Here is a 23,642-nt window from a genome sequence, read left to right on the forward strand (position 1 = left end):
TTGACTTTTTTTTATTAAGCCTGGGAAATGACTTAGGATTGTGTTTATTATCTTAAAATGAAAAACTTGTACTGCAAGATTGATTGGAGTCCTTGGCAATGCTATGTAATCATAAAGTTGAAGTGGATCTTAGAGTCTATATCATCCAACCCTTTCATTTCAAACACAAAGAAAATTGAAGTACAGAGAGGCCATGAGACTTGCCCTGTATTTCATTTCAATCCCTACTTATTTTTCAAGTATCATGGATAAAGCACTGACCTAATCAGCCCTTTCTATAGCATACATCATTGTTATACTTAAGAATTGTCTCAGGTTTGCAGTGTTGTCATTATCAGAAGATCAAGATGAACAATCCTGACCTGTCTTAATGACGAATGGATATTATGTGACACTAAAAAACATCTTTTTAAACACTAAATAGACAATAGATAAGTGGTAACTTCGGTGAAGGGTAAGACAGTACACAATACTGGGGAAGCCAGTACGACCTGTACAAGGCAAGGTCACGGAAGCTCCATAACCCGAAACCAAACTCCCCGAGGGACCAGATTACTGGGCCGAGAGCTAAGGGGACCATGGTCTTGGGGAACATCTAGCTCAGTTGGCATAACGTAGTTTATAAAGAAAATGTTCTACATTCTACTTTGGTGAGTAGTGTCTGGGGCCTTAAAAGCTTATGAGCAGCCATCTTAAGATTCTCCACTGTTCTCCGTCAGGAGCAGGAAAGAATAAAGAAAACCAAAGACACAAGGGAAAGATTAGTCCAAAGGACTAATAGACCACAACTACCAGACTGAGTCCAGCACAACTAGATGGTACCCAGCTACCACCACTGACTGCTCTGACAGGGATCACAATAGAGGGTCCTGGACAGAGCTGGAGAAAAATGTAGGACAAAATTCTAATTTGCAAAAGAAGACCAGACTTACTGGCCTGACAGAGACTGGAGAAACCCTGACAGTATAGCCCCTGGATACCCTTTTAGCTCAATAATGAAGTCACTCCTGAGTTCACCCTTTAGCCAAAGATTAGACAGACCCATAAAACAAAATGAGACTAAACGGGCACACCAGCCCAGGGGCAAGGACTAGAAGGCAAACAGGGCAGTGCAAACAGTTAATGTGCTTCGCTGTTAAGTGAAAGGTTGGTGGTTGAGGTTCACCCAGAGTGCCCAAAAGAAAGGCCTGGCAGTGTACTTTAAAGAAATCAGCCATTGAAAATCTTATGGAACACAGTTCTTTCTACTCTGACACACACAGAGTCACCATGAGTCAGAGTCTACTCAGTAGGAACTGATATTTAAAAGAATGATGTGATTTATGGTTAGTTGGTTTTCAGCAAGGTTGCCAAGGCCATTTACTGGGAAAAGAATAGCCTTTTCAACAAATGGTGTTTGGACAAATGGAAATCCAAATGCAGAAGAATGAATCTGGACCCCTACCTCACACCATATACAAGAATTAACTCAAAATGAATCAAAGGCCTAAATGTAAGGGCTAAAATTATAACTCTTCAAAGAATGCATAGGTGAAAATCTGTGTAACCTTGGTTTAGTCAGTGGTTTCTTAAATATGACACTAAAAGCATAAGCAATGAAAGATAGATAAATTGGACTTTAAAATTAAACACTTTTCTGTGTCGATGGACCCAGTCAAGAAAGTGAAAAGACAATCCAGAGTGGAAAAAAAAATTTGCAGATCATATGTTTGATAAGGCTCTAGTATCAGAATACATAAAGAACTCTTACAACTCAACAATAAAAAGACAAATAACCCAATTAAAAAGTAGACAAAGGATTTGAATAGACATTTCTTCAAAGAAGATACACAAATGTCCAATAAGCACATAAAAAGATGCTCAGTTAGAAAAATGAAAATCACACCCACTTTGATATTGTAATTTTTTTAATGGACAGTAACAAGTGTTGACGAGGATGTAGAGAAATTGAAACCCTTGTACATTGCTGGTGAAATGTAAAATGGTACAGCCACTGTAGAAAACAATTTCACAGTTCCTCAAAAAATTAAACATAGAATGACTACCTGACCTAAGAATTCCACTTTTAGGATTTCCACTCCTCGGTATATACCTGAAACAAATGAAAATTTTGTTTATACAGAAGTGTATACGTGAATGTTCATAGCAATATCATTAATAATAGCCAAAACATGGAAACAACCCTAATGTCCATCAAGAGGAATAGATAACCAAGTTGTACATACGTAAAATGGAATACTTCTCAGCCAGTAGAAGAAATGAAATACTGTTTCATGGACTACAACATAGGTGAACCTCAAAAACATCATGCTAAGTGAAAGAACCAGACATAAAAGGCTACATGTTATGCCTCCAGTTATATGAAATGTTCAGAATAGGCAAATCCATGGAGATGGAAAACAGATTAGTGGTTGCCACAGGAGTGGGCAGGGGAAAGAATTGGGACTAACTGCTAGTAAGTATGGGATTGGTAATAGGGCTGGAAATGTTCTGAAATTAGATAGTGGTGATGATTTATGCAACGTGATAAATATACTAAAAACCATTGAAGTACACACTTCAAAATGATGAATTTTTACATTATGTGAATTATATATTCAATTTAAAAAACCAAAGATAAAACGGAAGATGTTGTGACAGATACGGACTGAGTTATAAGGGATTTCCAAAGAAGTGAAATAGTTTGTACTTCCTAAAAAGGAGATGCCTGATCAAGAGAACTTTGTCTACTCTGTGGCTTTTAGCGGATGAAGAGAAAGGCTCTGCGTTGTGGTTTTTACAGTTGGAGAGGAAGAATCAGAGTCATTAGATGGCCCTCTGCTCAGAGCCAAAGAATGTGGTTAGAGATGTTATGCAAACTGAGATGATAAAACCAAATTAACTTCACCGAGCAAAGTACGTGTAGTTCAGAAACAGCAGGGAGGTTGGAAAAGTAATAGGGAGTAGGGGAAGGACTGAAGGGATGTGATTTTTCTTTTTTCATGTACAATCCAACAACAGCACTCCCTAGATTTTGTGCTAAAATAAGAGCATTTTCACACATTTTAATTGCTCTGTGATAACAACAGTGTGAACTTCATCCACAAACATTTATTATCTATTTAATTTTGCTATAAATTCAGTGTAGCAAGAATTCACCTTGTAAGTGGGAGTAACTGTCCGCTTAGTAAAAAGAAATCCCTTCCCACATTGTTAGTCCTGTTGTATAAAACGGCTTTTTATATTTCTCTGTTTTTAGGTTGCATTTATAGATTACTGTTTTCAAAGTAGCATCTTTATGAACTGAAATACCACTTGCTCCTTACACATTTGTGAAGAATGTTAAAAACAATTTGTAGAAGTTAAGGTTTTGTAATATTTTTGGTCAGGATTTTAGATGAGACTTTTATTCCCATACAAATCTAAAGGTTTATAATGTTAATGGTAAACCTTTATTTGAGGAGAAAAAACAAAACAAAACATTGCTGTCGAGTTAGTTCCAACTCATGCATTATAGAATAGAACTGCTCCGTAGGGTTTTCTTGGCTGTAATCTTAACGGAAGCAAATTGCCAGGTCTTTCGCAGCGCCACCTGGTAGGTTCAAACCGCCAACCTTTAGGTTAGTAGTCAAGTGCAGACCATTTGTGCCAATGAGGAACTTTATTAAAAAAGACAAAAAACCAATCCCATTGCCATTGAGTTGATTCCAACTCATAGCAACCTTACACGGCACAGTAGAACTGCCTCATAGAGTTTCCAAAGGAGTGCCTGGTGGATTCGAACTGCCGACTTTTTGGTTAGCAGCCATAGCACTTAACCACTACGCCACCTGTCTTAAAGTGTGTTCTTCAAATGAGGTTTATATAACTGAATAGCTGTCTAAATTGTTCTGGTTATTTTCCAGACCTGTCATATACTCCATCCTTTATAGTGATGCTACAGGACACAGAGGAATGGATAAAAACATTGGCGAACAACTCAATAAAGCTTATGAAGCCTTCCGACAGGCATGCATGGATAGAGATTCTGCAGTAAAAGAACTACAGCAAAAGGTTTGTGATTCTGACTTTAAAAGTTGTGCTTTATGGTGGTCAGTGGAATTTGAGTTTTTTATAAGCCAAAATTTTGTATTGTTAGAAACTGCCTTGAAGAACTGAAATACAAAGGTATGTTAATGTGTGAAATTTGAGGTTTTTATTTGATGTCTTTTTTAAAAACATTGTGATCTGTCAGAAGAGTTGATGGGTTCATTTTAAAGCACTTGTGTTTAGGAAAGATGAAGAATGTTGTATTCCATAAATAATTTCAGAATATCAGGGCTTACTTTGTGTATAAAAATGAAATAAATGTAAAAAACAGTTTTTGACAAACTGAAAGAAGTATCACTGTCTCAGCTAGTTTATTTGTTCAGGGCTTTTTTGATTTTTGTTTTATTTTTTAACATTATTATTTGGCTGGCAGGAAGACTACAAAATCCTAAGATATCCTGGAACTAAGTGTGTTATTGTATAATAGCCTTCTTTTTTTTTTTTTTTGTACTGTGACAGTTAAAAATAAGTAGACTATTCCAGCGAAATCTTTAATGACTTATTAAAAGTCTCAGCTTTTAAAAATTATCCCCGTATACATAACATTTTTGTTTAGTACTTTGAAGTTTCAAAAGAAAGTAAGTTGTAGGAAAGGCATGTCCAGATAAAAATTTCTTAGGCTAGTAGTTCCCAAGCATATGTCTGTTACTATTCCATATTGTATGATGAAGTTTTCACTGATCTGCAGTGAAATGAGAAAAATAAGGATAATGTAATGAACTTTTCATAATGTGAGATTTGTTCAATTGAAAATTGTATCCTTGATGCTGATACTATATTTCCACAATACCAGAATAAAGAGCAGAATTTTATTAAAATGGCCTTTTATGAAATATTGATAGGGTTTTTGGTATACTCGTTTAATATCATTACTTGGCAGTGTTTCAGAGATTCCCAAGACCACCCACATGTTCCAGAGTTTGCAGGAGGACTCCCCATACTCAGTGTAGAGTTGTTCTGTTCGTGGGTGAGATTATAGTGACACAGTAAGGATGCACAGCCAGGTCATTAATGGTAAAAGACCTCAGGCAGAGTCTGGAGGAATCCATGTGCAGGCTTCCTATGTTCTGTTCCTCCTGTGAAGGATTATACCTCCCCTCAAAAAATTCAGTTACAGGTATGCAGTGTGCCTATCCAGGGAAGTCCATTTGAGACTCAGAGTCCAGGGTTTTCATTGAGGGCTGGTCACGTAGGCACCCTCTGTCAACCAAAATTCCAGACTCAAAAGGAAAGTAGGTATTTACCATAAATCTTATTGTACAGCCGAAGGATGCTGGCATGGCATAACAACTTTATCACTTAGGAGATGGCAGCCAAGAGCCAACCTTGCAAACATGTCTTCCTAAAGATAGCAGCCTAAGGCCTGCTTTGTTAACTCATTCCTGTACAGACAGTTAAAAGTGGGGACTTTATGTTGGTTACCCCATGTCTTAGTTCTCTGGTGCTACTATAACAGAAATACCATAAGCGGATGGCTTTAACAAACAACTTTATTCCCTCACAGTTTAGGAGGCTAGAAGTTCAAATTCAGAGCACCAGCTCCAGGGGAGGGCTTTCTTTGTCAACTCTGGAGAAATGTCATTGTCATCAGTCTTCCTCTGGTCTAGGAACATCTCAGCACAGGGACCCCAGGTCCAAAGGATGCACTCTGCTCCTGGCACTACTTTCTTGGTAGTATGAGGTCTCCCTGTCTCTCTGCTCACTTCTCTCTTTTATAGCTCAAAAGAGATTGACTGAAGGTATAATCTAATCTTGTAGATTGAGTCCTGCCTCGTTAACATAACTGTCTCTAATCCTGCCTCATTAACGTTACAGAGGTTAGGATTTACAACACACAGGAAAGTCACATCAGATGCAAAATGGTGGACAATCATATAATGCTGGGAATCATGGCTCAGCCAAGATAATATACATTTTTGAGGGGATACAACTCAATCCATAGTACCCCAATTAAAAAAAACTACATCGCTATGAAATTCTGAAATCTAGGAAATACGCTAGCCATACGGTTTTTAGTTTCTTCTATAAATATTATATAGAGGAAACAATTTCCTTCCTTCTTTTTGACTAATATATCTGGTATAACACTAAAAAAAAAAAATTTTTTTTAGCTATCATATATCTCTCTGCATACCTCAGAAACCACTATTATTTCTTGTGATTCTCCTGTTGTTTTACAGGCAATCCCAGTTATGTAGGTAGACAGCACTCACTCACGGGCTTTAAAGTCTCCATTAGGGGTGAAAAGGAGAAACAGGAGCGTGATATGATGGGGAGCTTTTTAAAATTATTGACATAAAGTTTATAATTTGGATTTCTTTTCCTTTCCAGTTCAGGTTTAAGACATAATAACTTCTGTTAAAAACAAAAACAGCTTTGGTATTTCTTATTTTTCTATTAGGTTTATTAAGACACTTCGACAATGCTGTACTATGCTGGTGGTGCAGTGGTTAAGAGCTATGGCCGCTAACCAAAAGGTCAGCAGTTCAAATCCATCAGCCGCTTCTTGGAAACCCTATGGGGAGTTCTACTGTGTCCTATACGGTCGCTTTGTGTCGGAATTGGCTCGAGGCAACAGGCTTTTTTTTTTTTTCCTTAATACTGTGCTGGGAAAGTTAGGAAACACAATTAAGGAAGAGGAGTATTGAGATATTCTTAGGTTAATGTAGACAGGAAATTTGTCTGACTCATCTTCCTTCATTAATCAGTGGTAAGCAAATGAAGATGCTTCTAATTTAACTCTTTATCTGCCATGGAACATCCCTGGGTGGTGTAAATGGTTGATGTGCTCAGCTCCTAACTGAAAGGTTGGAGGTTTGAGTTTACCCAGAGTTGTCTCTGAAGAAAGGCCTGGTGATCTGCTTCTGAAAAATCAGCCATTGAAATCCCTATGAAGCACAGTTCTAACTTGACACACATGGGATTGCCATGAGTCAGAGTCGGCTCTGTGGCAACTGAAAGAAAAAAACCTGCCATGAGATAAGCCTTTGATTATATCACAAGTTTTCCCAAAGAAAAGGAAAGGGAAATATTTTTCGAATATGTGTTTTTTAAAGTGGTAGTCTTTCAGGTACTCAGGAATGGCAGAAGAAAAATAAATGAATACCATATATTCTTATATATTAAGCTCAAAATATATTTATTTGAGAAATATTTATTGAGTGTTTACTATATACTGGGCCCTTCATGAGGGTTTTTTTTTTTTAAGGTAAACATACAATTAACCATTTTAAAGCATATGGTTCAGTGATATTCAGTGTATTCATAATGCAGTGCAACCACTACCTCTCTCTACTTTCAAAACTTTTTCATCACCCTGAAAAACACTCCATACCATTAAGCAATCATTCCCCATCTTCCTGCACGCCCCACTCTCTGAGAACCACTGGTCTACTTTCTCTCTCTGTGGATTTGCCTGTTCTGGATATATCACATAAAAGGAATCATACAATATGTGACATTTTTGTCTGGCTTCTTTCACTTAGCGTGTTTTCAAGGTTCATCCATGTTGTAGCGTGTATCAGAACTTCAAAGCTCCTTATGGCTGGATAATATTCCATTTTATGTATATATCACAGTTTGTTTATCTGTTCATCCATTGATAGATTTTGGGTTGTTCCTGCCTTTTGCTGCTAGGATAATACTTATAAACATTCATGAACAAGTTTATGTGTTGACATATATTTTTCTTTCTCTTGGGTATGCGCCTAGGAGTAGAATTGCTTGGTCGTGTGTTTAGTCTATTTAACTTTTTTTTTTTTTTTTTTAATTTTTATCGCGCTTTAAGTGGAAGTTTACAAATCAAGTCAGTTTCTCATATAAACATTTATATATACCTTGCTATATACTCCTAATTGCTCTCCCCCTAATGAGACAGCCCTCTATTTCTCCACTGTCTCTTTTCGTGTCCATTCCACCAGCTTCTGGCCGCCTCTGTCCTTTCATCTCCCCTCCAGATACGAGATGCCAACATAGTCTCAAGTGTCTATTTGATCCAAGAAGCTCATTCTTCACCAGCATCTTTTTCTGTCCCATTGTCCAGTCCAATCCCTGTCTAAAGAGTTGGCTTTGGGAATGGTTCCTGTCTTGGGCAAACAGAAGGTCGGGGGGCATGACCACTGGGGTCCTTCTAATCTCAGTCAGACCATTAAGTCTGGTCTTTTTATGAGAATTTGGGGTCTGCATCCTACTGCTCCCCCGCTCCCTCAGGGATTCTCTGTTGTGTTCCCTGTCAGGAAAATCATCGGTTGTAGCCGGGTACCATCTAGTTCTTCTGGTCTCAGTCTGATGTAATCTCTGGTTTATGTGGCCCTTTCTGTCTCTTGGGCTCATAATTACCTTGTGTCCTTGGTGTTCTTCATTCTGCTTTGCTGCAGGTGGGTTGAGACCAATTGATGCATCTTAGATGGCTGCTTGCTAGTGTTTAAGACCCCAGATGCCACTCTCCAAAGTAGGATGCAGAATGTTCTTAATAGATTTTATTATGCCAGTTGACTTAGATGTCCTCTGAAACCATGGTCCCCAAACCCCCACCCCTGCTATGCTGGCCTTCGAAGCATTTAGTTTATTCAGGAAACTTCTTTGCTTTTGGTTTAGTCCAGTTGTGCTGACCTCTCCTGTATTGTGTGTTGTCTTTTCCTTCACCTAAAGTAGTTCCTTTCTACTATCTAATTAGTGAATACTCTCTCCCTGCCTTCCTCCCTCCCCCCTCTCATAACCTTCAAAGAGTATTTTCTTCTCTGTTTAAACTATTTCTTGAGCTCTTATACTAGTGATCTTATTCAATATTTGTCTTTTTGTAACTAATTTCACTCAGCATAATGCCTTCCAGATTCCTCCATGTTATGAAATGTTTCACAGACACCGTTCTTTATCGATGCGTAGTATTCTGTTGTGTGAATATACCATAATTTATTTATCCATTCATCTGTTGATGGGCACCTTGGTTGCTTCCATCTTTTTGCTATTGTAAACAGTGCTGCAGTGAACATGGGTGTGCATATATCTGTTCATGTAAAGGCTCTTATTTCTCTAGGATATATTCCAAGGAGTGGGATCGCTGGATCATATGGTAGGTCTATTTCTAGCTTTTTAAGGAGGTGCCAAATCGATTTCCAAAGTGGTTGTACCATTTTACACTCCCACCAGCAGTATATAAATGTTTCAGTCTCTCTAAACCTTTGTGTTTTTTGGATTAATGCCAGCCTCGTTGGAGTGAGATGGAATCTCTTTGTAGTTTTGATTTGCATTTCTTTAATGGCTAATGACCTGAGCATTTCCTCCTGTACCTGTTAGCTACCTGAATGTCTTCTTTAGTGAAGTGTCTGTTCCTATCTTTTGCCCATTTTTTAATTGGGTTGTCTTTTTGAAATTGAGTTTTTGCAGTATCATGTAGATTTTAGAGATCAGGTGCTGATCGGAAATGTCATAGCTAAAAACTTTTTCCCAGTTTGTATGTAATCTTTTTACTTTTTTGGTGAAGTCTTTGGATGAGCATACCTGTTGCCGTCAAGTCAATTCCGACTCATAGCAACCCCGTAGGACAGAGTAGAACTGCCCCACAGAGTTTCCGAGGAGCGCCTGGTGGATTTGAGCTGCCAACCTTTTTTTGGTTAGCAGCCGTAGTACTTAACCACTATACCACCAGGGTTTCTTGGATGAGCATAGGCGTTTAATTCTTAGGAGCTCCCAGTTATCTAGTATTTCTTCTGCACTGTTAGTAATGTTTTGTATGCTGTTTATGCCATGTATTAGGGCTCCTAGCATTGTCCCTATTTTTTCTTCCATGGTTTTTATTCTTTTAGATTTTATACTTAGGTCTTTGATCCATTTTGAGTTGGTTTTTGTGCATGGTGTGAGGAATGGATCTTGTTTCATATTTTTGCAGGTGGATATCCAGTTATGCCAACACCATTTTTTAAAGAGACTGTCTTTTCCCCAATTAAAGGACTTTGGGCCTTTGTCAAATATCAACTGACTGCCCATATGTAGATGGATTTATGTCTGGATTCTCAGTTCTGTTCCATGGGTCTACGTATCTGTTGCCGTACCAGTACCAGGCTGTTTTGACTACTGTGGTGGTATAAACAAAACAAAAAACAAACACAGTGCCGTCGAGTTGATTCCAAGTCATAGTAGGTTCTAAAATCAGATAGAGTGAAGCCTCCCACTTTGTTCTTCTTTTTCAGTAATGCTTTACTTACCCGGGGCCTCTTTCCCTTCGACATGAAGTTGATAATTTGTTTCTCCATCTCATTAAAAAATGTCATTGGAATTTGGATCAGAATTGCATTGTATCTATAGATGGCTTTTGGTAGAATAGACATTTTTACAATGTTAAGTCTTCGTATCCATGAGCAAGGCATGTTTTTCCACTTATGTACATCTCTTTTGGTTTCTTGCAGTAGTGTCTTGTACTTTGTATAGGTCTTTTACATCTCTGGTGAGATTTATTCCTAAGTATTTTATCTTCTTGTGGGCTACTGTAAATGGTATTGATTTCATGATTTCCTCTTCGATGTTCTTTTTGTTGGTGTACAGGACTCCAACTGATTTTTGTATGTTTATCTTGTATCCTGATACTCTGCTGAACTCTTCTATTAGATTCAGTAGTTTTCTTGAGGATTCTTTAGGGTTTTCTGTGTATAAGATCATGTCATCTGCAAATGGAGATACTTTTACTCCTTCCTTACCAGTCGGGTTGCCCTTTATTTCTTTATCTAGCCTAATTGCTCTGGCTAGGACCTCCAACACAATGTTGAATAAGAGTGGTGATAAAGGGCATCCTTGTCTGGTTCCTGATCTCAACGGGAATGCTTTCAGACCCTCTCCATTTAGGATGATGTTGGTTGTTGGCTTTGGATAAACGCCCTTATATTGTGTTGAGGAATTTTCCTTCTATTCCTAGTTCGCTGAGAGTTTTTATCATGAATGGGTGTTGAACTTTGTCAAATGCCTTTTCTGCGTCAATTGGTAAAATCATGTGATTCTTATCTTTTGTTTTATTTATATGATGGATTACATTAATTGTTTTTCTAATGTTGAACCATCCCTGTATACCTGGTATGAATCCCACTTGGTCATTGTGAATTATTTTTTTGATATGTTGTAGAATTCTATTGGCTAGAATTTTGTTGTGGATTTTTGCATCTAAGTTCATGAGGGATATAGGTCTGTAGTTTTCTTTTTTTGTGGTGTCTTTACCTGGTTTTGGTATCAGGGATATGCTGGCTTTATAGAATGAGTTTGGGAGTATTCCATCCTTTTCTATGCTCTGAAATACCTTTAGTAGTAGTGGTGTTAACTCTTCTCTGAAAGTTTGGTAGAACTCTGCAATGAAGCCGTCTGGGCCAGGGTTTTTTTTTTTTGTTGGGAGTTTTTTGATTACCTTTTCAATCTCTTCTTTTGTTACAGGTCTATTTAGTTGTTACCTCTGTGTTAGTTTAGGTAGGTAGTGTGTTTCTAGGAACTCACCCGTTTCTTGTAGGTTTTCAAATTTGTTAGAGTACAATTTTTTATGGTAATCTGATATGATTCTTTTAATTTCAGTTGGGTCTGTTATAATATCACCCATCTTATTTCTTATTCGGGTTATTTGCTTCCTCTCCTGTTTTTCTTTTGTCAGTTTGGCCAATGGTTTATCAATTTTGTTGTTTTCAAAGAACCAGCTTTTGGCCTTGTTAATTCTTTCAATTGTTTTTCTGTTTTCCATTTCATTTAATTCTGCTCTAATTTTTATTATTTGCTTTCTTCTGGTGCCTGAGGGTTTCTTTTGTGCTATTTGTTCAAGTTACAGGGATAATTCTTTGATTTTGGCCCTTTCTTCTTTTTGGATGTTGCATTTATTAATATAAATTGAGCACTGCTTTCACTGTATCCCAAAGGTTTTGATAGGAAGTGTTTTCATTCTCACTGGATTCTATGAATTTCTTTATTCCATCCTTCATGTCTTCTATAATCCAGTCTTTTTTGAGCAGGGTATTGTTCAGTTTCCAAGTGTTTGATTTCTTTTACCTGCTTTTTCTGTTACTGATTTCTACTTTTATGGCCTTATGGTCAGAGAAGATACTTTGTAATATTTCAGTGTTTTGGATTCTGCTAAGGCTCGCTTTATGACCGAATATGTGGTCTATTCTAGAGAATGTTCCATGTGCACTAGAAAAGAAAGTATATCTGGCTGCTTTTGGGTGGAGTGTCCTGTATATGTCTATGAGGCCAAGTTGGTTGATTGTGGCATTTAGATCTTCCATGTCTTTACTGAGCTTCTTTCTGGATGTCCTGTCTTTCACCAAAAGTGTTATGTTGAAGTCTCCTTCTGTTATTGTGGAGCTGTCTATCTCACTTTTCAATGCTGATAGAGTTTGTTTTATGTATCTTGCAGCCCTGTCATTGGGTGCATAAATATTTAATATGGTAATATCCTCTTGGTATATTGTCCCTTTAATCATTATATAGTGTCCTTCCTTATCCTTTATAGTGAATTTAACTTTAAAGTCTGTTTTGTCAGAAATTAATATTGCCACTCGTGCTCTTTTTTGATTGTTGTTTGCTTGATATATTTTTTTCCATCCTTTGAGTTTTTGTTTGCTTGTGTCTCTAAGAGTAAGGTGTGTCTCTTGTAGGCAGCATATAGATGGAGTGTGTTTTTTAATCCATTCTGCCATTCTCTGTTTCTTTATTGGTGCATTTAGTCCATTTACATTCAGCGTAATTATGGATAGGTACGAATTTAGTGCTATTATTTTGATGTCTTGTGTGTTGTTGACAGTTTCTTTTTCCCATTTAATTTTTTGTGCTGAGTAGTTTTTTTTTTTTTTTTAGTAGTTTGTATATTGTCTTTTCCTCATATTCGTTGTTGTTGATTTTGTTCCTGCTAAAATTTATTTTTTTCTTGTATTTTATTTTGATGTGTAGGACAGTTTTTCTCCTTTGTGGTTACCCGTGTACTTCTAAATTTAAAACTAACTTTTATTTCTTTGTATTGCCTTGTCTTCCTCTCCATGTGAAAGATCTGTGACTACATTTCTTTTTTTTTTAATTTTTATTGAGCTTCAAGTGAACATTTACAAATCAAGTCAGTCTGTCACATATAAGTTTATATACACCTTACTCCATACTCCCACTTGCTCTCCCCCTAATGAGTCAGCCGTTCCAGTCTCTCCTTTCGTGACAATTTTGCCAGTTTCCAACTCTCTCTACCCTCCCATCCCCACTCCAGACAGGAAATGCCAACACAGTCTCAGGTGTCCACCTGATACAAATAGCTCACTCTTCGTCAGCATCTCGCCTGATGAGTTGTCTTTGGGAATGGTTCCTGTCCTGTGCCAACAGAAGGTTTGGGGACCATGACCGCCGGGATTCCTCTAGTCTCAGTCAGACCATTAAGTTTGGTCTTTTTTGTGAGAATTTGGGGTCTGCATTCCACTGATCCCCGGCTCCCTCAGGGGTTCTCTGTTGTGCTCCCTGTCAGGGCAGTCATCGGTTGTGGCTGGGCACCAACTAGTTCTTCTGGTCTCAGGATGATGTAAGTCTCTGGTTCATGTGACCTTTTCTGTCTCTTGGGCTCATAGGTATCGTGTGACCTTGGTGTTCTTCATTCTCCTTTGATCCAGGTGGGTTGAGATCAATTGATGCATCTTAAATGGCCACTTGTTAGCATTTAAGACCCCAGGCGCCACATTTCAAAGCATGATGCAGAATGTTTTCATAATAGAATTATTTTGCCAATTGACTTAGAAGTCCCCTTAAACCATGGTCCCCAAACCCCCGCCCTTGCTCCGCTGACCTTTGAAACATTCAGTTTATCCCAGAAGCTTCTTTGCTTTTGGTCCAGTCCACTTGAGCTGGCCTTCCATGTATTGAGTATTGTGTGACTACATTTCTTAGTCCCTCTTTATTGTTTTAATGTTGTCTTCTTTTTCATAATAACATTGCTGTTTCCCTGTTTTGAGCGTTTTTTTCATCTTGATTTGTTTTTGTGATTTCCCTGTCTGGGTTGACATCTGATTGCTCTGTCCAGTGTTCTAGTCTTGGGATGATACCTGATATTATTGATTTTCTAACCAAAGACCTCCCTTTAGTATTTCCTGTATTTTTGGTTTGGTTTTCATGAATTCCCTAAACTTCTGTTTATCTGGAAATGTCCTCATTTCACCTTCATATTTGAGAGACAGGCTTGCTGGATATATGATTCTTGGCTGGCAATTTTTTTCCTTCAATTTTTTATATAAGTCATCCCATTGCCTTCTTGCCTGTGTGGTTTCTGCTCAGTAGTCTGAACTTATTCTTATTGACTCTCCTTTGTAGGTGACTTCTCATTTATCTCTAGCTGCTCTTAAAATTCTCTCTTTATCTTTGGTTTTGGCAAGTTTGATTATAATATGTTTTAGTGACTTTGTTTTAAAATCTACCTTATGTGGAGTTCACTGAGCATCTTGGGTAGATATCTTCTCATCTTTCACGATATTAAGGAAGTTTTCTGCCAACAAATCTTCAAGAATTCTTTCTGAATTTTCTGTTGTCCCTCCCTGTTCTGGTACTCCAATCACTCGTAGATTATTTCTCTTGATAGAGTCCCACATGATTCTTAAGTTTTCTTAATTTTTTTTTAATTCTTTTATCTGGTTTTTCTTCAAATATATTAGCGTCAAGTGCTTTATCTTCAAGTTCACAAATTCTGCATTCCACTTGCTCAATTCTGCTCCTCTGACTTTCTACTGAGTTGTCTAATTCTGTAATTTTATTGTTAATCTTCTGAATTTGTGATTGCTGTGTGTCTGTGGATTTTTCCAGCTAATTAAATTTTTCATTATGCTCTTGAATAACCTTTTTAATTTCTTCAACTGCTTTATCTGTGTGTTCCTTGGCTTGTTCTGTGTATTGCCTCATTTCCTTCCTGATGCCTTGAAGGGTTCTGTAAATTAATCTTTTTTATTCTGCCTCCTTTTATTCCAGGAAAGCATTTCATCTAGAAGGTCCCTTGATTCTTTGTTTTAAGAGCTTTTTGAGGCAATCATGGTCTGTTTCTTTATATGACTTGATATTGACTATTTTTTCCACGTCATCTATAAGTTATTGTATTAGTTTATTTTATATTTGCTTACTGTATTGTAGCTTCTAGCCATGTTTTGTTTTGCTATGCCCAGAAGGGTTGCTTGAGTGAGCTAGCTTGATTATTTTCAACTTTGGAGCTCTGACGTCCTGTCCCTGGATGGCTAGAGCTGTTATCAGGTGTATCAGTCTAGGAGTCCATTCACTTTTCTTGTATGAATTCAGCTCAGGTGTCCAGGTAGCTGCTCATCAGGTGTGTGGTACAGGCTCTGTCCTACAGTCTTAGAGGGTTAGGGGTGATTGGTGTAGGTATCGGTATATGGTTGCAGCAGGGGGTCACGCTCTGAACAAGGCAGGGAGCTGAGAATCGTCCCTCAAGTGTCTCTGAGGAAAGCATGTGTCTGTTCCCTAGAGTGTACAGGTGGCTGGGTTTTGCGGACAGACCATGGGCACCAAATGTTTTTGGTTAAGGACTGGGAGGTACCAGTTATCCTTGGACCCCTGTTGCAGGTGGCTGGATGACCTGAGTGGTGTCACCAGTCCTTAGGCCCCTGATATGGGTAGGTGAGGGCCCTGTTTAATAGGCAAAGCAATGTCAAACATCAAACACCCACCTCTCCACTGCACAGTTGAAACAGTTGTAGCCTGCCAACAAGGGCCTCTTCTCTTGAAATAGGCCCACACAGGTCCATGCAGGAGGGAAAGGTACTCAAAGTCCATGGACCGTTTATGCCTGGATGGGAGCCACTTCTGTCCTGGCTCCCCCAGTTAATGGAGCTGGGAAATTATCTTTTCCCCCAATTGCAAATTTATTCCCTCTCCAAGGCTGGGAGGATGGCTCTAGGCGCTCCACAGGGCCTATCTGAGGCCCAGGGAAATCAACGGGATGATGAAGCCAGCTCGGGGCCAGGGGGTGCAGTAATATATACACAAGTGCTTAGCTTTTGCCAAGAGCACTGTTCTTCACTTGTTCTGGAGGTATGAGTAGGCTGTGTGGCTGGCTGCTTCTCCCTGAGGAAACTGCGGCTGATTGCAAGTATCAGCCTGTCACTGCTGCTCCTGGGAATGATGGCTGAGGGCTCCTGGCGATTCAGGTCCAGTAACCCCTCTCCGCTTCTGAACCATTGCTTCCTCCCCCTGCTGCTCAGTTCATTTTCTAACTTTGCCTTTGATGTTCAGGGCTCCTAGCTTGCCATAAATATACTTGTTTCTCTTGTTTTTTTAGGTCTTTGTTGTAAGAGGGCTGGCCGGAAGCATCTGTGTATTCTTCTGTCTTGGCCCTGCTTCCTCTATTTTACTTTCTAACGAACCACCAAGCTGTTTTCCACAGTGGCAGCACCATCTTACATTTCTACCAGCAGTGTACAAAGGTTCCAATTGTTTCACATCCTTGCAAACCCTTGTGCTTTCCTGTTTTTTGTTTGTTGTTTTTTTAATTATAGCCATTCTTGTAAGTATAAAGTTTATCTCATTGTGGTTTTGATTTGAGTTACCTTAATGACCATTGATACTGTACATCTTTTCATGTACTTATTGGTCATTTGATATCTTCTTTGGAAAAATGTCTATCCTGGTCCTTTGCCCTTTTTTTTTTTTTAATTGTGCTTTAAGTGAAAGTTTACAAATCAGGTCAGTCTCTCATACACAAATTTACATACACCTTGCTATACACTCCTAATTACTCTCCCTCTGATGAGATAGCACAGTACTTCCCTCCCCTCTCTGTCCTTGCGTACATTTGGGTAGCTTCTGGACACCTTTGCCCTCTCATCTCCCCTCCCAACAGGAGATGCCAACATAGTCTCATGTGTCTACTTGATCCAAGAAGCTTGTTCTTCACCAGTCTCATTTTCCATCCCCTATTCCAGTCCAATCCCTGTCTGAAGAGTTGGCTTTGGGAATGGTTCCTGCCCTGGGGTAACAGAAGATCTGGGGTCCATGGCCTCCGGAGTTCCTCCGGTCCCAGTCTGACCATTAAGTCTGGTCTTTTTATGAGAATTTGGGGTCTTCATCCCACTGCTCTCCTGCTCCCGCAGGGTTTCTATGTTGAGTTACCTGTCAGCCTTTGCCCATTTTTTAATGGGGTTGTTGGTCTTTTTTGTTATTGGTTATAAAAGTTTTTTATGTATTCTGGGTATTAAGCCTTTATTAGATATGTGATTTGAAAATATTTTCCCATTTTCTAGGTTGCCTTTTCACATTATTGTTAGTCTTTTGATGCACAAAATATTTAATTTTTATGAAGTCCAATTTATCTGTTTTTTTCTGTTGTTGCTCATACTTTTGTTGTCAAATCTAAGAATCCATTACCAAATCCACGGTCATGAAGATTTATCCCCCTTGGATTTTTATAGTTTGGCTCTTATATATAGGTTGTTGATTCATTTTGAGTTAATGTTTGTTTATGTAGTTAAGGTAAGAATCTAACTTTATTCTTTCATATATGGGTATCTAGTTATCCCAGCACCAGTGTTTAAGAGAGTATTCTTTCTCCATCGAACGGTCTTGGCTCCCTGATCGAAAATCACTTGGCATAGATGTTTGGGTTTGTTTCTAGGCTCTCCATTTTTTTCCATTGGTCTGTATGTCTATCTTTATACCAGTACCACACTGTTTTGATACTGTATCTTTATATAGAGATTTAAAATCAAGAAGTGTGACCATTTTTTTCCCCAATATTTTGTGTATTTGGGACCCCTTGTAATTCTATATGAATTTCAAGGATTTGCTTTTCAGTTTCTGCACATAGATGATGTTTTTTGAATAGTGAATACTGAAATAAACAAAACGTAGTTTGTCTTTGAGGAACTCCAGTAAATGAGGCAGATAGAAAGATCACTAGTTACCACAGTATAATAGTGCTACAGTAGAAATCTGTGTAGGATATATGTGAACACAGAAGAGGCACCTAACTCATTGAGGCGTAAGGGATTCAGTTCATAAGCCTAACATGTGCCAATAATTGGACCAAGCTTAGGAGGAGTTGAGTAAGTAAAGGGAAATGGCATAGGCTCTAGGATGATACTCAAATATCTGGAACGGGTGACTTGATTGATGGTGGTGCTAATATCAGAAACTAAGAATGAAGAAGAGGTTAGAGATTTCCAAACCCAAATCTAACACATTGCCATCAATTCTGACTCATAGTGACCCTACAGGACAGAGTAGAGCTGCCTCATAGCGTTTTGAAGGCTGTAATATTTATGGAAACAGATGGCCACATCTTTCTCCCATGGAGCAACTGGTGGATTTGAACTGCCGACCTTTGGTTTAGCAGCCAAGTGCTGAACTACTGCACCACCAGGGCTCCTTAGATTATAGATTTAGGAATAGGGAAATAAGATGTGTAATTAGGTTTTAGTTACTGAGTTTAGTTACAGGTGGGAGATAAAGGTGAAAATGTCCAATGTACGGTAGCAAATATGGATCTGGAAGCCTAGAAAGAGTTCCAGATTGGAGATTATAGATACAGAAACAGCTGATTTTGTTGAAGCCTTGAATGTGGATAAAATTTCCCAGTTAGAGTGTATAAGTTGTTGAGAGGGATGAGGAGGGAAACCAGGAGAATACCAGTGTTTTAAACGATAGGCATAGAGGAGGAGGATTCTTCTAAAAACCCTTCTGAGAGGCAGAAAACAAATAAAATGATATCATAGAAGCCATTAAAAAAGACAGTTTCAAAAAGGATGAAGTAGTCAACAGCACCAGGTATCTGAGAGATCTAGTAAGGTGACAGCTGAGAAGCATCTGGTGTATTTGGCTATATGGAGGTTATTGACATTTATGAGAGCAGGTGAGTGCAATGGAGAGGGCAAATCGCAGTAGGCTGAGGAGTGCATTTCTACTCTGACACACACAGGGTCATCATAAGTCAGAATTGACTCAACAGCAGTGGATATGGTTTTGGGTTTTTTATAGTACTCTGGGTCAAGTTCTAAGAGCTGGAGGTCTGATGATGACAAGCCAGCTGAAGGATCCAGAAAAAGCAAGGGAGCTTTGCCAGAATGCCCATATATATATTGGATGTAGGCCATACTCCCAAGGAAACTCCCCTTAAAACTGATTGGCTAATCACATCAGATCACATCATAGAGGATAACTACATAATTACATGACTACCAAATTACATCATTACATAAGTGCCAAATTACGTCATTACATAACTGCCAAACAACTGAGAATCATGGCCCAGCCAAGTTGACATAATAATCACAGTCAACCCCTTATCAACTTGGCACCTGTACACATCTCCTTAAAGCATACACAGTCTCTAAATAGATAAAGACAGTTACAAAGCCATACTTGTTCCTAACATGGTACAACTAACATGCATACAACCAAAACACTAGCTCCATTTCTTTCTTATAAGTGAAAAAAATGAAAATGTTTGATACACACATACAAGGAAAAAATACTCATAACAATTACAGTCCTCATTTCTGCACCTGGTCATGTGGTCGTAACTGGTATTTAGAACTATCTTCTACCACCACCCATTCTGTATTCCCTTACTGTCAGCAACTAGCTCAGCAGGTCATGGTTCTTTGCCTAGTGGGGTGACCCAAATCTTCATTCCTGAGGGGTCTGGGCCATTAGTAGTGATGTCAGAATTGAGTTGCTGTAGTTTTCCATTGACTTTAATCACATGGCATGGTAGTGCTAAGACAGGCTCTAAGGGCTCTCCTGTATTCCAGACATACTCTTTTTACCTCCATTATACAACATCAATTTGGTTTCCTCCTGGTAGGCAGGGTGAATCACACCAGCCAGTATGCCAACTCCCTTTTTTGCCTGTTGATCCAAGAATGTCACCCAAACACTGCTGCCCTTCCCATGATGGAAGCAGTCCAATGTAATCAACCTGCCACCAGGTTGCTGGCTGATTAACTTGGGGAGTGGTGGTGTACTGGGGACTCAGTGTTAGTCTCTGCTGCTGGCAGATTGGTCATTCAGCAGTGGCTGTAGCCACATCGGCCTTGGTGCATAGAAGTCCATGTTGTTAAACCGATCCATAACCTTCACCCGTGGCACCATGGCCACTTTTTTCGTGAGCCCATCAGGCAATGACAGGAGCAGTTGGGGAAAGAGGATGACTGGTTTCCACAGAATGTGTCATCCTATCCACTTCATTGTTAAAATCCTCCTCTGCTGAGGTCACCATTTGGCCCGCTCAGAGAGGTCTGTCCACATACCTCTTCCCCATAACTCCTTGTCACTAATTTTCCAATCATATTCCTTCCAAATGACCGACCAGCCAAACCATTGGTCATAGCCCATGGATCAGTATACAGTCACACATAGTGGCATTTCTCCTTCCAAACAATATGATGAACTAGGTGCACTGCTTGAAGTTCTGCCCATTGGGAGAATTTCCCTTCACCACTTGCCATCAGGGAGGTCCCAGAAAGTGGTTGCAGTGCTGCCGCTGTCCACTTTCGATTTGTGCCTGCATATTGCATAGAAACATTTGTAAACCACGCATGAGTTTTCTCTTCCTCAGTCAACTGATCATAAGGAACTCCCTATGAAGCCATAGGTGCAGACTGAGAGAGAGCCAGCAATGTGACAGGAGTGGAGACCATGGGCATTTGGACCACTTCCTCATGCAACTTCAGGTTCTCCTGGAGCACGGTCTCATATATACTACTTCCATTTAATGCTAGACTGCTGCTGTGCATATCTGACTTTATGACTCAGGGGATCAGACAACACCCAGTTCATGATGGACAGCTCAGGCTGCATGGTGATGTGGTGGCCCATGGTTAAGCAATCACTCTCTACTAAGGCCTGGTAACAAGTCAAAAGTTGTTTCTCAGAAGGAGAGTAGTTATCTGCAGAGGATGGCAGGATTTTGCTCCAAAAGCCTAAGGGCCTGTGGTGTGATTCATCAATAGGTGCCTGCCAGAAACTCCAAACAGCATCTCTATCTGCCACAGACACTTCAAGCACCATTGGATTAGTCAGATCATATGGCCCAAGTGGCAGAACTGCTTGCATAGTAGCCTGAACCTGTTGAAGAGCCTTCTTTTTTCCTGGGCCTCACTCAAAACTAGCAGCTTTTTGGGTCGCTTGATAAATAGGTTGGAGTAGCACACTCAAATGAGGGATATGTTGTCTCCAAAATCCAGAGAGGCCCACCAGGTATTGTACCTCCTTTTTAGTTGTAGGAGGGGACAGATATAACTACCTAAGCCTTTACTTTAGAAGGAATATCTCAATATGCCCCACAGCACAGGACTCCTAGAAATTTCACTGAGGGGGAAGGTACCTGAATTTTTGTCAGATTAATTTCCCGCCCTCTGTCACACAAATGTTTACCAATAAGTCCAGAGTCATTGATACTTATTCCTTACTAAGTCCAAACAGCATAATATCATCAATGTAATGGACCAATGTGACATCTTGTGGAAGGGAAAGGTGATCAAGGTCCCTGCAGACTAAATTATGACATAGAGCTGGAGAATTTATATACCTCTGTGATAGAAGAGTGAAGGTGTATTGTTGGCTGTGCCAGCTGAAGGCAAAGTGCTTCTGGTGGTCCTTTGAAATAGGTATGGAGAAAAAGACATTACCCAGATTGACAGTTGCATATCAGGTACCCGGAGATGTATTAATTACCTCAATCAAGCAACACAACCATATCTTGAACAACAGCTCCAGTTGGAGTCATCACCTGGTTAAGTTTACAATAATCTACTGTTGTTCTCCACTGTAATAACCCTGACTCCACTTGTCAGGAATCTAGTGTGGGGGTTCTGCCAGTTGCTGAGTACATCCCTTCCAGTTCTGGAACTAGGGAAATAACTACAGGATGGGTTCAGGGACTCACTGGACCCACTGTGAGACAAACCCAAGCTAAGACTCCATTAGTAACCTGACCTCCATACACCCCCAGTCTGACTGGTGAGCCACAGTGACATTTTGGGTCTCCTGGAATTAGTATCAATTCAGAGACAGTATCCAGTAATCCCCCAAAAAGGCTGATTATTTCTTTATCCCCAGTGAACAGTTACTTTCGTAAAAGGCCATAGATCCCTGTGGGGAGGGCTGAGGAAAACATTAACAGTATAAATTTTGTCAGCGAAGTGGAGTCTTTCCTCAAGAGGACCCCGCTTCCCCCCATTCAAAGTATCGTAGCTCTGTAAACTAGCTCAAGTCTGGGAATTGATTGAGAGGCTGTGACTCTATTCTGGTGGGTTGAGTTAGACTGCTGTTGACTTGACCTAGAATTGTTCCACTTGTACAGATCAAGTAAATATTTAGTAGATTGCCCATCTGTTTCGCTCCTAGGGACATCATGACTAAGTAACCAACACCATAAGTCCATATGAGTCAGACTATTTTGATTACTGCTTTGTCTCTGCTGTCTATTACAGTAAACTAACCTACCTTGTCTTTGTCAGTTGAGTTCTCCACTTGGCTCCTACCACCACAGGGTGCGGTCAGCCCCATTGTAGGTAACCAAACCAAACCCAGTGCCATGAGTCAATTCCAACTTATAGTGACCTATTGTAGTTAGGTGTCTTCATTCAGTTAGAGCAGTTCCCACTGTCAAATCTGACTTACATGAAATAGCAATCACAGCAGTGTTCAGGGATGCTGGGTCTATTTTCACAAACTTGTTCCTCACTGTTGTGGTAAAAGGTGTGTCTTCTGGGCATTCTGTGAATATGTCTGGTAAATCCACTCTAACGTGCCAATTGCCCTGTCTTTGGATACCTTCTTCAACAGTATACCAAGGCAAGTCTGCCATTTCAGCTTGATTTAGTGTAGGCCACTGAGTAATCCATGCTTCAGAAAACCAACCGAATAAACTATTAGATCCCTTCCCAACTGCTTGAGCTGAAACACTGAGTGAAGAATCTGTGCTTAGTGGGCCCATATCAGTAAACTCAGATGGATCCAACTTTATGTTCCTTGCACCATTATTCTATACCCTTAATAGCCATTCTCATACATTTCCCCAGGTTTCTGTTTGTACATATTAAAAAAGTCAAGCAGTTCTTTTGGAGTATAACATACCTCCTCCCAGGTCACACTTTGTACTTCAACTTTTGGGGCTCGCTGGGACTTTAGTCTAGTTATAGGTCTCGAAGCAAAAATGGGCAATGGAGGTGAGTCCTGGGCACATTCAACTATGTATTTTAAGGCACTTACCTCTGGTGGTGCCCCAGGCAGTGCACCAGGTGCCGCTCCAGGTGATATCTCAGGCAAATACTCTTAAGGCATAGCTGTGTTAATCTCATCAGATGGGGGTGGAAGGGATACGTGGCTTAACACACAGATGGAGTTATCTCTTCAGATGGGAGTAAGAGGCTGGTTCTGTTGGCAGGAGGATTTAACGGAATTTAGGGGCTCAGTGTACCCATATGTCCCTATCCCAAGTTTCAGGGTCCCATTTCTTCCTATTCAGTATGGATTGAATTGTGTCCTCACAAAATATCTATCAACTTGGCTAGACCACAATTCCCAGTATTGTGTGATTGTGCACCATTTTGTTATCTGATGTGATTTTCCTATGCGTT

The 23,642-nt window shown here is 39.6% G+C and overlaps 1 protein-coding gene across 5 annotated transcripts in view; it reads left to right on the top strand.

The window, feature by feature from the left end:
- Nucleotides 1–23,642, top strand: part of TANK (TRAF family member associated NFKB activator) — a 143,222-nt gene that overhangs the window by 73,864 nt on the left and 45,716 nt on the right. For 4 of the 5 annotated variants that reach the window (XR_007517834.1, XM_049887298.1, XM_049887297.1 and 1 more), the window contains exon 2: nucleotides 3,885–4,032. Coding sequence is in view for 4 of the 5 variants with exons in the window: in XM_049887298.1 (XP_049743255.1) it covers nucleotides 3,934–4,032 (99 nt within the window). In the remaining variant the exon portion in view is untranslated. Of the gene's footprint in view, nucleotides 1–3,884; nucleotides 4,033–6,469; nucleotides 6,546–23,642 lie in introns of those variants that run through there. The other variant, XM_049887300.1, reaches the window with a different exon arrangement.

This window comes from Elephas maximus, chromosome 6, assembly GCF_024166365.1.
Source record: "Elephas maximus indicus isolate mEleMax1 chromosome 6, mEleMax1 primary haplotype, whole genome shotgun sequence".
In the NCBI taxonomy this organism is placed as follows: Eukaryota; Metazoa; Chordata; class Mammalia; order Proboscidea; family Elephantidae; genus Elephas; species Elephas maximus.